General features: G+C 44.0%; 1 protein-coding gene across 7 annotated transcripts in view; it reads right to left on the bottom strand.

Moving 5' to 3' along the window:
- Positions 1 to 17,915, bottom strand: part of USP48 (ubiquitin specific peptidase 48) — a 3,461,715-nt gene that overhangs the window by 1,321,725 nt on the left and 2,122,075 nt on the right. For all 7 annotated transcript variants that reach the window (XM_044063244.1, XM_044063240.1, XM_044063245.1 and 4 more), the window contains one exon: positions 11,200 to 11,271. In XM_044063244.1, coding sequence (XP_043919179.1) covers positions 11,200 to 11,271 — 72 coding nt within the window. The remainder of the gene's footprint in view (positions 1 to 11,199; positions 11,272 to 17,915) is intronic.

The raw sequence follows: 17,915 nt of genomic DNA, 5'->3' as shown, positions 1-17,915 counted from the left end.
TTTGGTATGTACTTCACAAGACATCTACAACAATTAGAAAGGCCACAGAAATACCTCACAAAGAGGATTACCGGCCTCAAACAGATGCCCTACGTAGACAGTCTCAAAAAACTCCAGCTTTACTCTGTCACATATCACCTACTCAGAGGCGATCTCTGCCTAACATACAAAGCTATGTCAAACCCAGAGCTGTTGGACATGCTCCACATAAAGAAATCCCAATCCCTCCGAGCTACACACTCTAGGGACCTAAACCTTGTCACCACAATAAATACAACATGCTGGAAGGATAGATTCCTGTCCCAGAGACTTCCCAAACTCTGGAACAAACTACCTATCTATATCAAACAAAGCTCCTCATTAGCACTCTTCAAGAAAAATCTTGATGATTGTATGGGAGATGGGAAATTCACCCCGGGGATCACTTCTGTGGCTCTGCTTGACAGGGGCACAGGAAAATAATTTTCTTGGGTGGCAAAAGCCACCGTACAATTTGGCTAGGCTTATATAGGCCCTAGGGCCAATAGCCTAGTACCTACCTATGAACCTAAAAGCTTTCCAAGTGGAAAAAAAAAGTGTGTGTCTGTCCATCTCTCTACATCTGTACGAACATGCATGTTGTGGCTGCTGGGTCAAAGGGGGTGTCAAGACAATTTAGGTCCCAGGATGGTGCCATTCTTCTATTGTGGCCATAAATCTAACACTCCTTTAGAGAACTGCTTCACTGGCCTCAGTGCTAACAGCAGACCCAAAGCAAACAGAATAAGAAGGCTGACAGATGAATAGTAATGGATATGTAAAGCAAAGCCTGCTCCAAACAGCTCACATTGAGACTAAAGGGTCAGGGACAGTGCCCTGCTTCATTCCATTTGGGTAGCCAATATTTCCTAGTGGAGCAACTGCTAGAATATGGAAATCAAAATCTACACCAATTGTATTTGAAATGTTGATTAATACAAACGAGATAAAATATGGAAACAAAACCTTTAGAAAAGAGGAGCAAATTACATAGAAATAAATGGAATTTGTGGGTACAATACATACAAGCAATGTTCAGCAGGACTAGTGAAGTTTAACAGAATGCAGGAATTGGTCAATTTATGCAGTGTTGGACTAAATGAAACGTATTGTAAAGAAAGAAAACATAAATGTAATGTATAATGTATGTAAATGAAAAAGAATGTTAACATGGTTGGATTTCTTTTCTATTTATGTATGTATGACTATACCTAGAGTGATAATTTAAATAAAGGTGTTGAAAATATTTTCCCAGTGGGATGCCTCAATACATTTACACTCGTAGGTTTCTTCATTCAGGCAGCATTCCAGACAACTTGTACCTGCTTGTCTGATGCATCTGTTGTAAGGGGGTCTGATTGTGTGGTCCATGAAAAAGCAGGACACACGCATTCAGACTGCGTCAACCATACCACCATTTCAGTTCACTCAAAATTAGCTATTTATTTACCAAGCAAGTGGGCAGGTCTGTTGACCATTTTCAGCCATGATCTGACCTCACACAGCAAACAGTCAAAAAGCAATAATGAAAACCATAAACAAATTACATATATAGCATGCAGCAGATAAAAAGTACAGTTTTGTACCTACCATAAATGTAGATGTCCGAATAGGAATGCATCTGCAGTCCTTACAAATGGGTTGTCCTGTCGTCAGGCAGCCCCTCGGTCGGCCGTATTCCAAAGTCTGGGTCTGGCCTCGACTGGTGTCGCACTTCACCCGACGTCATAGCTGCAGTTCTTCGGGTATAAAGGCATCAGCCGACGCCATTTTCCTCAGTGTTTCTTGCCCCAGATGCCAGTTGCCCTCTTGGATAGCTAAATTTTGGATAAATGCCAATGTTTCCAAATAGTAGAAGGCAAACACAAAAAATAAGCATGTATGTACATATATACAAACAAATACACCATAAGAGATCCCCCCCAGCTAGCTATTAGATGGGCAAATACCCTAGGAATACCTCAGAGGGAAGGAGGGTGGGTAATCCTGACTGCAGATGCATTCCTATTCGACATCTACATTTATGGTAGGTACAAAACTGTACTATGTCCTTCAAGGATGCATCTGCAGTCCTTACAAATGGGTAGAATACCATAGCCAAACTAGGGGAGGAGGAAGAAGAAATTATGGTGTAGTTAGGATCCCTTGCAAAACAGCAGTGGCAAACCCTGCTCGGGATCTAGAGTATAAAGGTAAGTTATAATGCTTGGCAAATGTATGCACGGAGGTCCAAGTAGCAGCCTCTATAATGTCCTTGGTAGCCACTCCTCGTAAGAAAGCTGTGGTAGTGGCTGTAGCCCTTGTAGAGTGAGGCCTTATGTTCTGTGGAGTTTGCTTTCCATGGTAGGAGTAGCAGAATCTGATGCAATTTCCTATCCACTTGGAGATTGTCTGTTTTGAAATTGCTTTTCCTTCCCTTCCTGTTGCATATGCTACCAGAAGCTGGTCAGTTTTTCTATTGCCCTTGGTTCTGTCCAGGTAGTAGCGTAACTGTCTATGTACATCCAAAGTATGCAGCAGTCTTTCCCCCCTGTTCTGTGGATTGGGGAAGAATGTAGGTAGGTGGATAGCCTGGTTTAAAGACACTCTGGATACCACCTTAGGCATAAATGTAGGATTTGTTCTCATGGACACTCTGTCCTGATGGAAGATTAGGAAGGGTTGTACTGCCATTAAAGCCTGTAGCTCAGAAACCCTTCTTGCTGAGGTAACTGCCAGCAGGAAAGCAGTTTTCCAGGATAGGTGTTGAAGTTCTGCTGTTGCTGCTGGTTCGAAAGGGGGGAGTGTCAATTTTTCTAGCACAAAGTTCAAGTCCCATGCTGGCAATGGTGGTTTCCTAGGAGGTTTTACATTTTTAATTCCCCTCAGAAACTGCCTGAGTAGAGGATGCGAGAAGACAGGGGGATCGAAGCTGTATTCTGCAGAAATAGCTGATGCATGTATCTTGATGGAGGAATAGGACAGACCTGTATGGAAAAGCTCTGCCAAATACTCCAGGATGTTGGCTATGTCTACCTTTGACACATCTTTTCCCCTTTCAGTACTCCAAATGAGAAATCTTTTCCATTTTCCTGCATAGTTCCTTCTTGTTGAAGGTCTGTGGGCCTCAAGGTTAATGTCTTTAACCCTTTGGGATAAATCTGGGTTAGTTGCTCTTATGTAATGTTCCAGGCAGTCAGCTGCAGAGTTTTCAGGTTTGGATGCAGGGTGTTGTAGCCGCTCTGAGTTAACAGCAATGGAATCAGGGGTAGTGTCCACATTTGTCCCCGAGACATGCTCCTCAGTAATGGGTACCAATGTTGTCTTGGCCAGTCTGGAGCTATCAGAATGATCCTTGGACGTTCCTCTTTGATTTTCAATAGCACCTTGTGCATCAAAGGAAGAGGTGGGAATGCATATGCTGTCAGGCTTTTCCAACTGAAGGATAGAGAGTCCACCTTCCAAGCAAGTGGGTGGTACGTCCTTGTGCAGAATTTCTTGAGCTGGTGATTGAGTGGGGATGCGAATAGGTCTATTTGTGGTAGTCCCCATTTCCTTGTGATGGCCTTGAAGATGTCCGGGTGTAACATCCATTCGTGAGCATCCGAAGTAGTTCTGCTTAATATGTCTGCTAGGATGTTTTCTTTTCCCGGTACAAAAATTGCTTGTAACTGAATGTTGTAGCTCAGAGCCATATTCCATAGGTCCAGTGCCATCCGGCATAGAGGGTATGAATGAGTGCCTCCCTGGTTGTTGATGTACCACATGACTGTGGTGTTGTCTGTCCTTATCATCAACTGCCCTTCTTGGAGGAATGGTCTGAAATTCTGGATCGCCAGTTTTACTGCCAGCATTTCCTTTTGATTTATGTGCAGGTGCAGCTGATCTTGAGTCCATAAGCCTTGTATGCACTTGTCCAGCATGTGGGCCCCCCAACCGAGGTCTGAGGTGTCTGTTGTGATGGTTTGGCTTGGTTGAATGCTGTGGAAGGGCAAACCTGGGTTTGACTGACATGCCTGAGCCCACCATAAGAACTCTTGTTACAGGCATGGGATTAGTGGTATTTCGGTTTCTAGGCTGTGCCTGTGTTGAGACCATAAATTCTTCAGGTACCACTGTAGCTTTCTCATATGTAGTCTGGCATGAGGGACCAGGATTATGCAGGATGCCATGAAGCCCAAGGCCTGCAGTACTTTCCTTGCTGTTAGTTGGTTCTGCTTTGTTAATGCCAAGAAGTAGAGAGGAAGTTGTTCTTGTTTTTCTGCAGTTAGGAATGCCATCTGTTTTGTTGTGTCCAATTCTGCACCTAAGAAGGTTATTCTTTGGGATGGTGTTAGTCTTGATTTTTTTATATTGACTGTATATCCCAGGGCTTGCAGTAAGTAAATGACTCTTTGTAAGTCTTCTGTTAGCTTGTTTCTGTTGTCCGCTTGTATCAGGCAGTCGTCCAGGTATGGATATATTTGGATTCCCTGAAGCCTGCAGTGAGCGATTACTGATGCCAGGCATTTTGTGAACACTCTGGGCAGTAGATAAGCCAAAGGGCAATGCTGAGAATTGATAATGCTCTGATCCTGCAAGAAATCTGAGGTATCTTCTGCAATTTGGTCGTATGGGGACGTGCAGGTATGCCTCCTTGAGATCTAGAGTCACCAGCCAAGACTCCTTGCCCAGCATGGGAAGAAGTTGCTGTAGGGTCAGCATTTTGAATTTTGGAACAATGATGAATGTGTTTAAAGCGGACAGGTCGAGAATAGGCCTCCAATTTTTCTCTTCTTGGTACCAGGAAGAGTCTGGAGTAAAATCCCTTTCCTTGTTCCATAGATGGTACCCTTTCCACAGCTCTCATTTTTGCTAATTGAGCTATTTGTTTTAGAGCTTCTGTCTTTTGATTTGGTGGTAGGTTTGGCATTCCTCTTTTTCCTGGTAAAGTATGGAAATGAAACCTGTAAGCCTTGGTCTATAGTTTGCAAAATCCACTTGTCTCTTGTGATGCAGTGCCAGTTTTTTGAAAATAAGGCTAACTTTCCGCCTAAGGGTGCTGCTATTTGTTCCCTGGTAGGCGGTGCCAGAGCCAAGTCACTGTGATTGTCCTGTTGCAGTGGTAGTAGTTGTGTCTGTGCCTCACTGGTTGTTACCTTGCCACTGGCGTCCCCTGTAGGCACCTCCTCTGGATTGGTTTCTGCCTCTTGAACGCCTATTCCTGCCTCTCTGTGTTTTAGAGGAGTCTGGAAAGGACCAATTTTTGGAAGGCCAGTTCCTGCTAAACCTTGGAGGCTGAACCTGTAAGAAATCTTTCACTGTTTGTACAGATTTTGCCTTCTCTTCCATTTTCTTCAGTACCTGCTGAGCAGGAGAATCAAATAAATTGACCTTATCCATAGGAGCATCTAATAGTTTTGCTTTAACATGATCCGGCAAGACCTGTTCTTTCAACCATGCATGCCTTCTGATAACTGTGCCAGTCATGGTTGATCTAAAGGAAGCCTCCAGTGCATCATAGCCACATTTTCAAGAATGGTTACTAACCTGCTGAATGTTATGCACCATTTCTAGAACATATTTCTTATCTAAAGAGTCATCAGAGGACAGTTTCTTAGTTAACTGATCAAGCATAAACTCCTGGTATTGGATCATATGAAACTGACAGTTCAATGCCCTAGCTGAGAGAGTAGCAGAGGTGTATACTTTTACCCCATCTCTAAGGACCTGGATTCCCTTTCCGAGGGAAGGGGATTTTTAACTGAGGTCGAAGCTACTGCCTTAGGCCCCTGGGAGATAGTCTCAGGATCTGCAAAAGGAGCCTTGTATAAATGGTGATGTGTGTCCGGGACCCTGTAGAACCTATCGGGCTTAGCAGGGGCTGGAGGCAAAGTATCAGGAGCAGTGCAAGCATCATTAAATGCATCATCTACAACAGTAAGAACTGGAGGTATAGCTAAAGGCCTATGTTGTGGTAAATGCAAAAAAGTCCTAAGCCTTTTCCTTGAATCTGAGAAATCTTGCCCCTGCCATTGAAATTGCTCCCTCATGGCATGTAAGGTTTCCCCAAAGGAAAATTCATCTGGTGGAGAGGCAGAAGGAATCGATTCCTCAGCATCGGAGTCTTCATAAGGAGAAAAGGAGCCTCTGGATGATCTGTATTGTCTGAATCATCAGAAGAATCATCTGAGGACACTGGCTCAGGGGCTCTGCTCTAGGTCTCTTTTCTGGAGGAGGTTGAGAGGCCCTGTCTGGATGAGGTTGGGATCCCCTTATTAAAGAGATGAGATCCTCTGCCAGAGTAAGCATTTGGGAACTGGAGCTGGGCCTGTGAGAGGGGCTTAACAGGCACAGACTTAGAAGTTTTGGCTGCTTTAGCCCTGGCAAAGGCCTTTATGGACATGGCTGCAGGAGGCCTAGCAGCACCACGTGCAGGGGTTGAAACATCCAAGGGGATGGTGTCCGATAATTCTTGTGAAACCACAGTAGCAGGTTGAATTTCAGAGGCCGATTCAACCAGGTTAGAAGGGGCCTCGGTAGTAGTCATGGATTCGGCTGAAGATAGAACCGCTTGCTCGGCTTGCTCGGTTTCGGCCGAAACCGAGACACTCGCGGTTTGCTTAACCGCGGTTTCGGCAGAAACTGCGGACCGCGAGTGTAGGTCCTTTTCTTTGCATTTCTTAACAACTTGTGAAGTTGGAGGATCCGACGGCATAATGTACGCGAAATCTAAGCCGAAAAACTGTTCAGCAAACTCCGACCGACGTCTAAGCGTCCGTCGGTTGAAAGAAGCACAGGCTAAACAAGCTGCTACGTCGTGGTCTGGGCCTAAACAAGGTAAGCAGTAAGAGTGGAAATCTTTATGAGGTATTTGTTTCCCACAAGTTAAACAGTTATTCACTTTTTCTGACATCGGCTGAGGCAAGAAAGAGTCCCCAACGGGTATTTAGCTTTTAGAAGTCTTCAAGTAGTATTCGGTAGTAGTAATCTCTGGATCTGACCGACCGGCACTTGCGAACAGCTTCTGCTTCGGCGCCACGGCAAGAAAGACTGAGGAAAATGGCGTCGGCTGATGCCTTTATACCCGAAGAACTGCAGCTATGACGTCGGGTGAAGTGCGACACCAGCCGAGGCCAGACCCAGACTTTGGAATCCGGCCGACCGAGGGGCTGCCTGACGACAGGACAACCCATTTGTAAGGACTGCAGATGCATCCTTGAAGGACATCAGTAGTCTAAGAATGTATGCTATACACAGGTAGAATATGTTGAAGGCAGTAACAGCACAAAATGAAATTTGTATCCAACTAATGTGCATACTGGTATACACATGCAATGTCAGATGGGAATCAGTTTCTCCACTGACTGGGAATATTGGTTACAAGTAGAACTGAGGCACCACTAGAATTTTCTCCTAGGTAATCTGGCAAGAGGAATAGTAAATACAGTTAAGGCCATGTATCCCAGAGATCTGAGACACTTGCTGGCTGTGACTTATTTTTGATCTGACAGGTTTTGGAAATATATATTTTTAAATATTCCACTTTTATCTGGTTGAAGGAATGACTTAAGAAGAATGGCATCCAACAGCAGCCTAGGAAATGTATTCTTCTGGAGAGAGTGGTGCTGGATTTCTGGAGGTTGAGAGTGAACTCTCAACACTGGAGGAGTGACATGACCTGAGACAAGCCCTGTTTACCCTCTACTGGGAAACTGTATGGAGACAGCCATCCAAGAAAAGGAAGATGTGAATGGCCTTGGTTCATCAAAAACAATAACTGGAGCCAGGCACTGTGTAAACACCCTGGTAGCAATGGCCAAACCAAAGGGCAATAAGGCAAACGAGTAATGCAGTCTCACTTCTTTAAATCTGATAAATCACCAGTAGACTGGAATATGAAGACAGATATCTTTTAGGTCCAAAGTGACAATCAGGGCCTGTGGAAACAGGAAAGGCAAAAGGACCTGAAGGGTCAGCATCTCAAATTTTGTTACCTTTATATAGGTTTTCAGTCATGAAAGGCCTAGAATGAGTCTCCAGGTTTCTTCTTTTCTATGGACAAGAGAGTTTAGAGTAAAATCTGGGAACCATCTGAAAATAAATTTGTGTAAGTAAAATTACCAATGATCACTGCTGCAGCAGCCTAAGCTATACGAGTATATCCTTCATAGGATATAGCAGCCAGCCAGCTTCCAAATGTTCACAGCACCTATCACTCACTAAGTCAGCTCGAGCAGAACTGACTAAAAAGGTAGGTTTGAGCATCAATACCTTTAAAGCTTTCATTCCAAATGAGAGGGAGGCTGAGCCCCGAGTGGACGTTAGAAACAAAAAAAACATTTCCACACCCTGACATAAAAACACACCAAAAAACAAGGGGGATAGAGGAAGCAGTTACTTAGTCAGTGATCATTCAAACGTCTACTGTTACTTTAGCTTTATTTACACAACTAACTATTATGCTCTTCATATTGATCACTGCTGCAGTAACTTCAGCTACATGGGAGATTACCATAGCATAGAACAACCGGGAGGTGGAAGGATAAGGGTCCATGATCCCCTTAAGAATGTTCCTAACAAAGTTTGATCTATATCTGGAAAAGGATCTAGCTTGTAGTGCTTCATAAAAGCATAATTAAGTTGCTGCTTCTAAAATACATCTACAGTCCAAACCTTTCCAAAAAGTCATGGATGAAACCAAGGCACTGGTAGAATGTGTCTTCACCCTGACTGGAAAGACTTCGTTGTGGTGGGAATAACTAACGTGAACTAAAGTCGGGTGTCACGATGCCAGGGCACTTCTATGGGATAGGCTTCTAAAGGCTCCAAGGCCATTAGCCTAGTACACACCTATGAACCTAAAAAAATAGCCTGAGATAACCATTCAGAAAGGTTTGCTTTAACACAGGTCATCCCGTCTTACCTTCACAAGAAATTAACAACTGATAAGAAGTTTTGAAAGATTAAGTTCTATCAAGAGAGTATGTGAGTTGTTTGTAGACATCCAAGCATCGTCCCTAATTTTGGGGTTCATAAAAGAACACAAGAAGATGGATAGTTTGGTTTAAAGTAAACTTGGATATCACTTTAGGCATAAAAAGATTACTTCAAGGAAACCCTGTCTCTGTGGAAAATGTGGTAAGACTGACTCATCATAACAGCTTGCAACTCAAGGCACTCTTCTCGCAGAGGTCAAAGCAACCAGTAAAACTGACTTCCATGTTAAGAACTTGAGGTCAGCCAGATGAGATGGTTTAAATGGAGCAAATGTTAGCTTCTCTAATAAAATTAAAATCCCAAGGAGGAGCCAATGTTTTTCTTGGAGGTCACTTATGCATTACCTCTTTCAAAAACATTTTGACACGTGAATGCCTTGAAAGAGGGGGATCCATGGGCAGACACTCAGAAATGGCCAACAAATGAACATTGACAAAGGAGTAAGACACACCAAAGAAGAGTAACTCTCACAAACATTGTAAAATGAGAGAAACACTAGCCCTGAATGGGTGCAATTTATGTAGCTGGCATCAGCTAGAAAACCTTTTCCATTTGCTAATGTAGGATTTTCTAGTAGCAGGCTTTCTTGCCTCCATTAGCACCTGTTGCATGTCCTCAGTATACAGGTGCCTAGAAGGTATTAAGACCCTATCATCCAGGCAGTCAGTTGAAGATGACTTGGTTTGGGATGTATCAAATGCCCCTGCTCTTCTGTGGGTAGATCCAGTCTGAGAGGAAGTATGTGATAACTGAGCCTAGCCAATTCCAAAAGAAGAGAGAACCCACTGCTGCCCTGGTTTGAAGGGAGTCATCACAATTATCTTGGGGAATTCCTTCTGAATCTTCAAAGTACCCTGATTAAGTCATGCCTGAAAAACATGATGACAGTCTTTGAAAAGGTCATTAAGGAAATGGATGAGGGTAAAACCGTGCATACCACCCATCTTGTCCTGGCCAAGGCATTTGACACAATACCCCAATTTCGGTATTATAAAACTCAAAGAACTGGGCATAAATCACTATGTCAACAAATGGATAGCCATTTGCCTCAAGTACAGGACACATGTGGTCCAAGTGGGTGATTCTAGCTCCAGCAGGAGGCCAGTTACTAGTGTTGTGCCACAGGACTCAGTGCTGGGACCACTCCTGTTCAGAATTCACTTTCCAGATGCCATAGTCAATGTGGAGAGCCTCTAGATGACAAAGTTTATAAATGACTGCAAGCAGGGGACAATCACCGAATCCCCCAGCAACACAGATATCCTTCAGGAGTGTCTAAACCAGACAAATGATTGGTGTCAAAGGAGTGTCTAAACCAGACAAATGATTGGTGTCAAAGGAGTGTCTAAACCAAACAAATGATTGGTGTCAGAACCATGCCCTGAAACTAACCACGAAGAAAACAATACCCCTGCTAACTACATTAACACAACCCTAACAATAGAGTCAGAGGTAAGGGATCTGGGCACCAGGTAGACAGTAGCCTGAACTTCGACTGTCACATATCTACAATGGTAAAGAAGACATTCTATGTGGCTCAACTTATAACTAAAGGTATAGCATCCAGTTCTAGGGACAGCAAAGTCCCACTGTACATAGCCCTCATTAGACCAATAACTGAGTACAACATGCCACTTTGGGATGTACTTGACCGGACACCTTTAAGAGCTGGAGCAACCTCAAAGGTTCCCCACAAAGAAAATACAGGGTGTAAACAAAATATCCTATGCGGATAGACTGAAAGCCCTTTCCCCTTACTCTGTCTCCTATCACCTGTTAAGGGGTGACCTGTGTCTGATTTACAAGGCGCTCACAAATCCAGCCCTGATGAAGCTGCTGCATATCTGCAAGACAAACAGCACAAGGACCATCCATTCCACGGATATGAACCTAGTTAGTGTGTCAAGCAGGACATGCTGGAGAAACGTGCATGTCAGACACTGCCACCACTTTGAAATAGGCTTCCTATTCACATGAAGCAAAGTCCTTCCCAGGCCCTCTTCAAGGCCAATCTGGATCCACGGATGGAGAACTGTAAATTCACACCTGGGGTGGTGCTTATGTCCCTTATGGATGGGGGCAATCAGAAGAATCTGTAAAAATACCCAAGACATGCAGAATAAACTATGCCTTCCTCCAGTCTTTAGTGGACATATACAGAGTAAATCGGGATACTTTGGAGAGGCTTATAAAAGCTCTTGAGTCGTTACAATACACACTTACCATGTGGACAAAGAATATCTTGATTAAAGTCGACACGGTCTTCTATGTTCTTTTCTCTACTTGATCCACCATCTGTTAACAAAAATAAAGCTATATTCAAAAAGGAAAATCTAGGCTTATGATCCTAGCTAAACATTACAGTAATATACAACCAAACAAGTTAGTAAGGGACTGCACAATACATGAAAGTGAGCTAGAAAAAGTACAGTTTTGTATCTACCATAAATGCAGATGTTCGAGTGTACACCCTGCTGCAGTCATCACACTGGGGTTATCCTGTCGTCAGGCGGTCCCGCAGTCGGCCGGAATTTCAAAGTCTTGCTCCGGCGTCAGTGCGCCAGGGGTATATATAATGCATCCAACGCCATTTTTTTCAGTTTTTCTTGCCCCAGATGTCAGGTGCCCCCAAAAAGGTGGTCAGTAATTAGTACCAAATTAAGAAATTGTAGCACAAACACAAAATCCCTCCAGCTATAAGCAAATACATCAGGAAGGTATTGTAGAGATTTAGCCAGATAGATCAGAGGGGATGGAGGGAGGGTAACCTAGACTGCAGCAGGGTGTACACTCGAACATCTACATTTATGGTAGGTACAAAACTGTACTATGTTTATCGTGTTACCCTGCTGCAATCATTGCACTTGGGTAGAATCCCAAAGCTAAGGATGGGTGGAGGAGTCATAGAGGGTTAGAGGAGGCTAGAAGGCCCTGCAGAACTGCAGTGGCGAAGCCAGCTCTAGTCTTAGAGTAAAGTGGTAAGTGATAGTGTTTTATAAAGGTGTGCACTGAACTCCAAGTTGCAGCTTCCAAAATCTCCTTGGTTGGAACCCCCCTGAGGAAGGCTGTAGATGTAGCTGTTGCCCTGGTACAGTGGGGCCTAATGGTAGCAGGAACTGGTTTTCCATGATGGGTATAGCAAAAACGAATGCAATGTCCTATCCATTTGGAAATGGTTTGTTTTGATATAGCCTTCCCTTGTGAAGCTGTAGCATAGGATAAAAAGAGCTGGTCAGATTTTCTGAAAACCTTAGTTTTATCCAAGTAGTAATGAAGTTGCCTGTGAATGTCCAAGGAACGCAGGAGTCTTTCTCCTTTGTTCTGTGGATTTGGGAAGAAGGTGGGTAAGTGGGTGGTTTGATTTAAAGCCACACTGGAAAAGTACAGTTTTGTACCTACCATAATGTAGACCACCTTAGGCATGAAGGAAGGATTAGTTCGTAGAGAAACTCTGTCTTGATGGAAAATGAGGAAAGGTTCCACTGCCATTAGTGCCTGTAGCTCTGAGACTCTTCTAGCTGAAGTTATTGCTAGCAGCAGGGCAGTCTTCCATGACAGAAACTGTAGATCTGCAGAGAAAGCTGGTTCAAAGGGAGGTAGCGTAAGTTTTTCCAGAACAAAATTGAGGTCCCATGTTGGTGTAGGTGCTCTCCTGAGGGGCCTAATGTTTTTTGCCCCTCTGAGGAACTGCCTTAGAAGTGGATGTGAAAATAAGGGTGGATCCATGTTGTAGTGGGCTGAAATAGCTGATGCATGGATTTTAATGGAAGAAAAAGAAAGTCCTTTGTGCAACATCTCAGTTAAATACTGTAGAGGCATGTGAGGCTGAAGTGTGTTTTGGCCTTTAGCTTGGTTCCAGGCGCAAAACCTTTTCCATTTGTCCGAGTAGGCCTTCCTGGTGCTGGGCCTCCTAGCTTCCAGAATAACATCCATAACTGCTTGGGAAAGAGGAGCTGGCTGGATGCTTAGGTGATTTGCCATGCAGCCAAATTTAAGGTTTTGAGCTGGCTGTGAAGAATCTGATTGTTTTGCTGTGTGAGCAAATGGGCAATTTGTGGTAAAATCCAAGGTGGGCCCTGGGCCATATTCCTCAATAGTGGGTACCAGTGCTGGCATGGCCAGTCTGGGGCTATGAGTATCAGTTGTGGTCTCTCCTTTCTGACTTTCAGAAGCACCTTTGTGAGGAGAGGCAATGGAGGGAAGGCATATACTGTCAGGTTTTTCCAACTGAATGAGAGTGCGTCCACTTTCCAAGCTTGATGGTGAAGTGTCCTTGTACAAAATTTTGTTAGCTGATAGTTTTGAGGACTGGCAAACAGGTCTATGTCTGGAAGGCCCCATTTTTGAGTTATCATTGCAAATACTTGGGGATCCAGTTTCCACTCGTGGGGATCCATGATGTTTCTGCTGAGGTCGTCTGCCAATGTGTTCTTTTTTCCTGGCAGGAATTGCGCTTGTAACTGAACTTGGTAAGCCAGAGCTGTGTTCCACAAGGTCATTGCTTGCCTGCATAGAGGGTAGGAGTGTGTACCCCCTTGCTTGTTTAGGTACCACATTACTGTGGTGTTGTCCGTCCTTATTGTAAGTTGTCCTAGATGTATTAGATTCTTGAAGGCTGTCAGAGCATTCTGTACAGCTAGCATCTCTTTTTGATTGATGTGCAGATTCCTTTGATCAGCAGTCCATACGCCTTGAACGCACTGTCCTGCCATGTGTGCCCCCCAGACGTAGTCCGATGCATCTGTTGTCATAGTTTGCCTGGCTGGGGGCAAGGTGAAAGGCTGACCCTTGTTGAGGTGACATGCCTGTGACCACCACAGAAACTCCTGTTGTAGGCAGGGAATGAGAGATATCATTGTGTCCAAGCTGTGGCTGTGTTGAGACCATACGCTTTTTAGGTACCACTGTAATTTCCTCATATGCAGCTTTGCAAATGGTATTAGTAGTATGCAAGATGCCATGAAGCCAAAGGCCTGCAGAATTTTTTTTGCAGGTAGTTGGGTCTTTGTTGCCATTGTTTTGAAATACTGAGTCAGTTGTAGTTGTTTGTCTGGCGTCAGATACGTTTTATTCAAGTTGGCACCCAGGAATGTCATTTTGTGAGGGTACTAATTTTGATTTCTTTTCGTTTACTGTGTACCCCAGGCAACTTAGAAGATGTTTTACAAAAGCCAGATGTTGTAAGAGAATGTCCTTGCTTTCTGCTTGGATGAGGCAGTCATCCAGGTATGGGTATATTTGAATTCCTCTTTGTCTGCAGTAAGCAATTACTGGTGCCAGGCATTTTGTGAAGACCCTGGGCGCAGTAGATAAGCCAAAGGGCAGTGCAGAGAATTGGTAATGGGTTGAACCTGCAATGAAACGGAGGTATCTTCTACAACTTTGTCTGATAGGGACATGCAGGTATGCCTCCTTGAAGTCCAACGTTACTAGCCATGCTTTCTTGCCCAACATGGGAAGAAGCTGCTGTAGTGTTAGCATCTTGAATTTGGGTACTTGTAAGAAGGTGTTTAGAATTGAAAGTTCCAGAATTGGTCTCCAGGCATTGTACTTTCTGGGAACTAGAAAGAGTCTTGAGTAAAATCCTTGGCCTTGCTCTCGTGTAGGTACCAGTTGAATGGCTCTCATGTCCATGAGAGTTGTAATTTGTTTTTGTGCCTCTGCCCATTGATTTTGTGGCAGGTTTGGCATTCCTCTTTTCATTGGCAAGGTGTGAAAATGGAATCTGTATCCTCGTGAAATTATGTCTAGGACCCATTTGTCCTTTGTGACAATGTGCCAGTTGTCTGAAAAAAGTGCGAGTTTTCCTCCCAAGGGGGCTGCCAAGAGAGTGTTGCTTGGCCAGATGAGGTGCAAGTCATTGAGTTTGCCTTCTGGTAATTTGGGACCTGTCTTCTCCTCCCTTCTGTGTTGCAGTGCCCCATTGTCGAGGTTTGTATTGGGCTTGTGGTTGTCCTCTGCCTCTTGGACGTCTGTATTTACCCCTCTGTGGTCTGTCAGTAGCTGGAAAGGACCAATTTTTTGTTGGCCAATTTCTGTTGAAGCGAGGGGGCTGTACCTGTAGAAAATCTTTGACTGTCTGCATAGATTTTGCCTTATCCTCCATTTTCTTTAAGACGACTTCTGCTTTAACTCCAAAAAGAACATCCTGCTGTAAGGGAGCATCTAGAAGCTTTGCTTTAACATGATCAGGCAGAGTTTGTTCCTTTAACCAAGCATGCCTACGTATAACAGACCCAGTGACAGCTGCTCTGCAGGAAGCCTCCAAAGAATCAAACCCACACTGTAAAATATGTTTGCCCACCTGTTCAGTTGCATTCAACAGATCCTGCATTTCTTTCAATTCAGACTGTTGAGGGAGTGTGCATATTTTTTGCTTTAACTGAGACATTAGAAATTGCTGAAATTTTAGCATGTGAAATTGGCAATTTAGTGCTCTCATAGCTAGAGTGGCTGAGGTGTAAACCTTTTTCCCCCACCTGTCTAGTGCTCTGGAGTCCCTTTCAGAGGGTACAGGATTTTTTGCCATAGAAGCCTTAGCCCCTTTGGGACCCTGGGAGATAGTCTCTGGATCTGCAACAGGGCTTTTATAAAGGAATTTGTGGGAATCAGGCACTCTACAGTATCTGTCAGGTTTGGCTGGAGCAGGAGGCAGAGAATCTGGGTTCAAACTGGATTCTAAGTAAACATCATCCACAATGTCTAAAACTGGGGGGATGGCAAGTGGTCTGTGCTGGGGGAGTAAAAGAAACTCTCTGAGCCTTTTCTTTGAGTCAGAGTAGTCCTGACCTTCCCAGTGAAAATGTTCCCTCATAGTGTGTAAAGTTTCCCCAAAGGAGTAGTCCTCAGGAGGAGAAGCTGAGGGAATAGAATCCTCAGCATCAGAATCTTCATAAGGGGAGAAGGAGTAATCTTGGTCCCTAGAGGAGCCTGAGGAAATAGACACTTGATCAGAGGAGGCATAATCTTCCTCTTGTCTTGGCCTTTTGTCGGGTGGGGGTTGGGAACCCCTGATTAAAGAGATCAAATTTTCAGCCATTTTGAGCATCTGTTTTTTAGGCATGGGGCCTTGAACTGGAGACTGAAGTGCAGTCTTTTTAGGTTTAATAGGAGTCTTAAGCTTAGGATACGTTTTTATGGTGAGCGTCGTCAGTCTGCAGACGCCTTCAGAAACCGAAGGTGCTTCTGCAGCACTGACATCTCTTTCTGCAGTGTCGTCGGTAGGGGCTAAACAAAATGGCTGCGTCGGCCTAGCACTCTCCGCCAAAGGCTCCAAAGAGGTCTCTGGTTCCAGATCTGCGGTAGTCAGGGGATGCGTCGGAGCGTCACTGAAGACCGGTGAACTGGAGACCAGTCCAGCCGAGGCGTCGGAGTCTGGCTTGGGTCTAGGCTGCCTGTCCTTATACTTGCGTTTTTTGTGCACGCCGGTAGTCTGTTGCTCTGACGGCATTGTGTAGTTAAATTTTCTACCGAAGTAGTGCCGTGCGAAATCAAAGCGTCTTTTTATAGTACGCTTATTAAACCTAGCACAAAAACGACAACCAGTGACGTTGTGGTCTGGGCCTAGGCAAGGTATGCAGTAAGAATGAAAATCCTTATGAAGTATTTGCTTCCCACAAGAAATACAATTATTAACTTTTTCTGACATCAGTCTGAGGCAAGCAAAGTTTCCCCAACAGGGTACTTAGCTTTATTGATGACTTCGGATCTGAAATTCGACTTCGAAAATCTCAGGAGTCGGCCGACTGGCACTTGCGAACTGCTTCTGCTTCGGGCACCGCGTGGCAAGAAAGACTGAAGAAAATGGCGTCGGATGCGTTATATATACCCCTGGCGCACTGACGTCAGGGAAGATGTGACAGCAACCGACGCCGGACCAAGACTTTGGAATTCTGGCCGACTGCGGGACCGCCTGACGACAGGATAACCCAAGTGTGATGACTGCAGCAGGGTAACACGATGAACATCCAGGACTGAGAGAATTAAACAGTAAATGTTATGCTTTAGCTCTAACAAGTGGACCAGTGGATCATCCGTTGTAAACTATAAAAACAGAGATAAGTTGAACCCTCCAGCAAAAAAAGAGAGAGGCATTAGGAAAACGAAGTTAAGTTAAACTATGCTGGCAGTAGGGAAATAGATGCTGTAAGACTACAAAAAATGGAAATGTGCTCCTTTAACTCTTGATCTTCCCATGTGTTTTATAGGATTCCCTGTTAAGATTTTAGCCTTGTACTTTCGTCACTGACTATGCTGATTTCTTGGATAAAGGCATTTCGAAAAAGAAGAACTGGTAACAGAACACAGCAAAACCCATAATCCCTCCATATAAAGCTCAGTAACATACATAAGTGTTAGCATGCCTTTCTCAGTTGAAGTAGAATATTACACCTGGACCAATAATGTCCAGGTGTAATACTCTACTTCTGCCCTGCCCAGTTTTACTGTGCCTCCAAGCATTTAAAATATTCTTAATTTTTGAAGGCAGTGTTATTTACATGCTCCATTTCACTTCACAGACCTTTTGTCACAAAACTTTCACCGATGATCATGGTATTCAAGTCTAGATGTGCACAGTATTGAGACAGTAAATGGGTGTGAGCAGTTAATAAATATCAAAAGATAGCCAACACAATCAACAGTGAAATGGAATACTTTAATGCTTTAATATCCACAACAGAAGGTGAATGGCATATCTGTTTCAGCAAAAACCTTCTTCAGTGCCAGATAACAAAAAGTAAAAAACACCCTATAAATATACACAACATATCTAAAACCTAAAACACACCCCTTCTCCCAAAGCCAATCAAAGTACATCATTTAGACGACGGGAAAACAATGCTCCTAATTTAACAATCCATGTCCATTCTTTTTATTTAATAAATCATGCCAACCCAACTTATTGGCTCCTCTAAAACAGATACAGTCAATAGTAGGAA

The sequence above is a fragment of the Protopterus annectens genome, chromosome 2.part1 (assembly GCF_019279795.1).
Source record: "Protopterus annectens isolate FY-2018-M chromosome 2.part1, PAN1.0, whole genome shotgun sequence".
NCBI lineage: Eukaryota > Metazoa > Chordata > Ceratodontiformes > Protopteridae > Protopterus > Protopterus annectens.
Note: the sequence above shows the minus strand (reverse complement) of the source record. Positions and strands in the feature narration are given on the sequence as shown.